This window comes from Schistocerca serialis, unplaced genomic scaffold (genome assembly GCF_023864345.2).
Source record: "Schistocerca serialis cubense isolate TAMUIC-IGC-003099 unplaced genomic scaffold, iqSchSeri2.2 HiC_scaffold_1114, whole genome shotgun sequence".
Classification (NCBI taxonomy): domain Eukaryota; kingdom Metazoa; phylum Arthropoda; class Insecta; order Orthoptera; family Acrididae; genus Schistocerca; species Schistocerca serialis.
The window spans coordinates 17,935-21,885 of NW_026047309.1; the positions used below are offsets into that span (position 1 = coordinate 17,935).

At 58.6% G+C, this 3,951-nt stretch overlaps 1 protein-coding gene across 1 annotated transcript; it reads left to right on the forward strand.

Annotated features, from left to right (window-relative positions):
* Positions 1-1,836: 1,836 nt before the first annotated feature.
* Positions 1,837-3,487, forward strand: LOC126431843 (nascent polypeptide-associated complex subunit alpha, muscle-specific form-like; the record flags this gene model as incomplete). Its single annotated transcript, XM_050090437.1, has 2 exons — positions 1,837-2,791; positions 3,189-3,487. Coding segments are annotated over exons 1-2 (1,254 nt in total), but the record flags the coding sequence as incomplete, so codon positions are not given.
* Between the last annotated feature and the right edge of the window lie 464 nt (positions 3,488-3,951).

Here is a 3,951-nt window from a genome sequence, read left to right on the forward strand (position 1 = left end):
TCAGTTGCGTGACGCCGGTCTATCGCGCCGATCGACAGTTACTCAGGGGGCGACGGATCGGACCACGTCACCGACACACAAAACACTTTCAAACAAACAAATACATACCGGATGGACACAGACAAACACGTGTACAGACATTCGCCAAACAAACGACCGCCGCCGCCGCCGTCGTCGTCTAGCGTGCATCTTGAATGACGACATCGGTGTGCGTGCGTCGTACGCAATCAGTCAGACACGGCTATCAAACATCAGAGTCGAATGGTACATCATCGTGCGTGTCGCCGTACACGTACAGTACAATACAACAACAATGCGTCTTAATGGCACGTTCATTTCAACGTCACTCACACACCTCCACGCTGCAGTTACGTCGCACCATTGTCAAACTCGGCGTACAGCAAAGGGAATAGTGGGCGGCAAAAAAAAACCAAACAAAAACATTTCACATTTCACCCTCGCCATGTATGATGTGCAAAAAAACAAACCCGCAAACGGCCGTCGTTACGGTGACACAAAAGTCGCCGATCACACTGTCCCCCCTCGCAGACGGGTAACACACACACACACACACACACACACACACACACACACACACACACACACACACACCAACAACACCAATGGGTCAAAAACCACGCCAACGAGGCGTGCCACCATTCCACGCCACGGCGACCAACCTCGTGGCCGTACCCCGCGCAACACGCTTTGACGCGCCCCCCCACCCACAATCAAAATGCACACATACATCACAGCCGTCCACACAAACAACAACAACAATTCCGCCCTTCCCGCAAAAGGCAAGTTGGTGGCCCTGAAAAGGGCCGTTTTGCCGCTCTCGCAACGGAGGAGCCTTCTCCATCCTTCCTTCCATTCCAGAGCCACCTCCTTACTTGGAGCTCGTGTACTTGGTCACCGCCTTCGTGCCCTCGCTCACGGCGTGCTTGGCCAGCTCGCCAGGCAGCAACAGCCGCACAGCGGTCTGGATCTCGCGGGACGTGATGGTCGAGCGCTTGTTGTAGTGCGCCAGGCGAGAAGCCTCGGCCGCAATGCGCTCGAAAATGTCGTTCACGAAGCTGTTCATGATGCTCATCGCCTTCGACGAGATGCCCGTGTCAGGGTGCACCTGCTTCAGCACCTTGTAGATGTAGATGGCATAGCTCTCCTTCCTCTTGCGCTTCTTCTTCTTGTCGCCCTTCGAAATGTTCTTCTGCGCCTTGCCAGCCTTCTTGGCGGCCTTCCCGCTAGTCTTGGGCGGCATCTCGAACCAACGTACGGCAGCAGCAACACCAGTAGCAAGCGCTCCGCTCTAGTCAGCGTCTCCCCACACAGTGGCACCCGCCGCCAGCCGCCGCCGCACCTTTACCAGCTCGCCCTGTTGCGGCCGCCGACCAATGGGGCGCGCGCGCAACCGGCCGCCGCACCCGAGCCCATAAAGCACCCCCACCCCGGCTGCGCCGGCACGCACGCACGCACGCGTCTGCGCCGAGCCGCCGCAGCGTCAGGTCGCTTGGGCTCTCCGCAGCGCTTTGTCCGTCGCGCGCCTTTGTTCACGAGCGCCTTTGTTCTCGCGCGCCTTTGTCAAGGCACGCGGGCCGAAGGTGGCCACGTGGCAGAAGCGGTAGCGGACTTCTCCAGCTAACGACTCGCTTGCGAGTTCGTCTAGCGGCAAAATTGTGTGTTACCGTTATCGTGGCTGCAATACAAATTGATCAGCATCAATTTGTATTGCGCCTAGGGACTGTTAGGGCACGCCGTGAGTCAGGACCCCCTTCACGTGGGACCAGTCCGCGCTCACTCGCTTAGCACCCACCCTCAAGAGCTCCTGTCTTCCCCATGGAAGGCAATAACATCGCTGCGAACGTCGCGGCGGTGGTCGCCGCGTCAGAGCACGCTCTGGTGGCGGCCTCCAATGCTCCGACCCCCGCGACCGCTCCTCCAGGGTATCGCCCACTCACAACGGTCGAACTCTTTGTTGTAATGAACCGCATGGCCAAAGCCGCCACCGCCTCTGAACGCGAGGCCGCGGAAAAGGCTTACATAAGGTTCTTACAGTACGACCTCCCCGCCGCACTGCCAGGCGCAGCCAGTGAAGAGGCCAAGGTACCGCCGGGAGCCCCGCCAGGCGTGTCCACGCAAGAGGACACTGCACTGCCGGAGGCGGCCCCGAAGGGAGCAGAGCCACCAGGCGTGGCGTCTCATGCACCCACTGCCCTGCTAGCTCCCCCCACGGTACAGGCCAGTCAAGAGGCTGCTGACCTGCCAGCAGCATCTCACGAGGACGTTATTCCAGAAGCCAACCTGGAAAAATTAATCCACGATGGCGAGGCTATGGAAGTCTCACTCCCATCGCGTAAAAGGCCGGCGGATGACGATGAGTCGTCCGAAAGCACCCCTTCTTCTGCCCACAGAATGCCGCAGCAGAAGAAGAAGCAAACCGCGCCTGAAGGCGCCACAGAAGACATTGAAGCCGCAGAGGAGGAAGAAGATGAGTTTGTCGTCCCCAAGCGGAAGCACACGGCTCGGGCAAGGAAGCTCGAGCAGGTGCAGCCGCTCCCGACGGCAAACTCGTTCGAGTCCGCCCCAATCGACACCGAGGCTATGGAGGAAGCGCCAAGGCCGCCCAAAAGGGTGGCCCCACCACCAATCAATGTCCTTTGGAAGGACACCTTTCGAGCCTTCCTAGAAAAATTCTCTGAGGGTGTGTCCGCACCACCCAAAATAAAGTCCCTTGGGCGCGAGATGTTGCGCATCACACCTGCAAACATGGACGACTACCGCGCAACCATGAGTAAGATTCGGGAGGAGGGGCTGTTCTGCTACACTCATGATGCAGAGCGGCTCCCTCTCCTGAAGGTAGTCTTCCGCCGTTTGCCCATGAGTATGGAACCTGATCACCTCAAGGAGGAACTCCTCGCCTTGGGGTACAGCGTTAGATCAGCAGGCCTCATGAAGTCACCCAGGACACGGAGGGACATGCCACTGTTCCTCGTTGTCCTGGTGGACAGCATCGAGGCCAGAAAGATATTTCAACTTAAAACAATAGCCACAGTCGACGTAGAAGTTGAGCCGCTCCGGGCCAAGGGGCGAAGAGCACAGTGCTTCTCGTGCCAAGGCCTGGATCATGTGGCACACTTCTGCACAATGCCTGCCCGTTGCGTCAAATGCGCGGGCTCCCATCAAAGCAGAGACTGCAAAAAGAGCAAAGATGAACCGCCGAAATGCTGCAACTGCAGTGAACAACACGTGGCTAGCTACAGGGGCTGCAACCTATTTAAAAAGACCAGGCGCCGCGGACGCGGACGTGGAACGTCACGCCCAGTCCAGCAAGGCACCAGCTATGCCGCAGCCGCAAAAGGCGCGGCCCCAGCCCACCAGGAGCGACAGCAAGCACCCCCAGACGCCACGAACAAGCCGGCTGCCACAAACCAGTCACCAGCAGCCCAGCCAGGCCCCACCCCACCCGCAACAAGCACCAAAGACTGCAGTCAGGGCCCACTGCGTCCCACCCCCAGCTCCCCACACCAAACATGTCAGGCAAACGCACAGGTGGCCAGTCGCACGGCACCTGCTGCACACATCCCACCGGTTCGCAATACTGCAACAGCCATTCCTGAACCCCACAATAAACCCTGTTTGGAGACAACACAGCTAAATGCCCTCCTGCACTCGCTGACGTCAATGCTCCAGCAACTCCCAGTACTAGTGCAGGCAGTCACGGCGGCCCTCCAGGCCAGCACCGTCCCAGCCCCACACCATGGATAACCCGCACATACATGGGCTAACCGTCTGCGGATTCAACGCAAACGGCCTGGTAAGGCAACAAGGTGAGTTTCGCAACTTTCTGCAGGACGAAGCAGTTGATATATGTCTCGTTTGCGAAACCCACCTTAAGCCTGGAGTCCAAGTCAGGGCAGCCAATTACGCCTGTTACCGCTATGATAGGCCGAC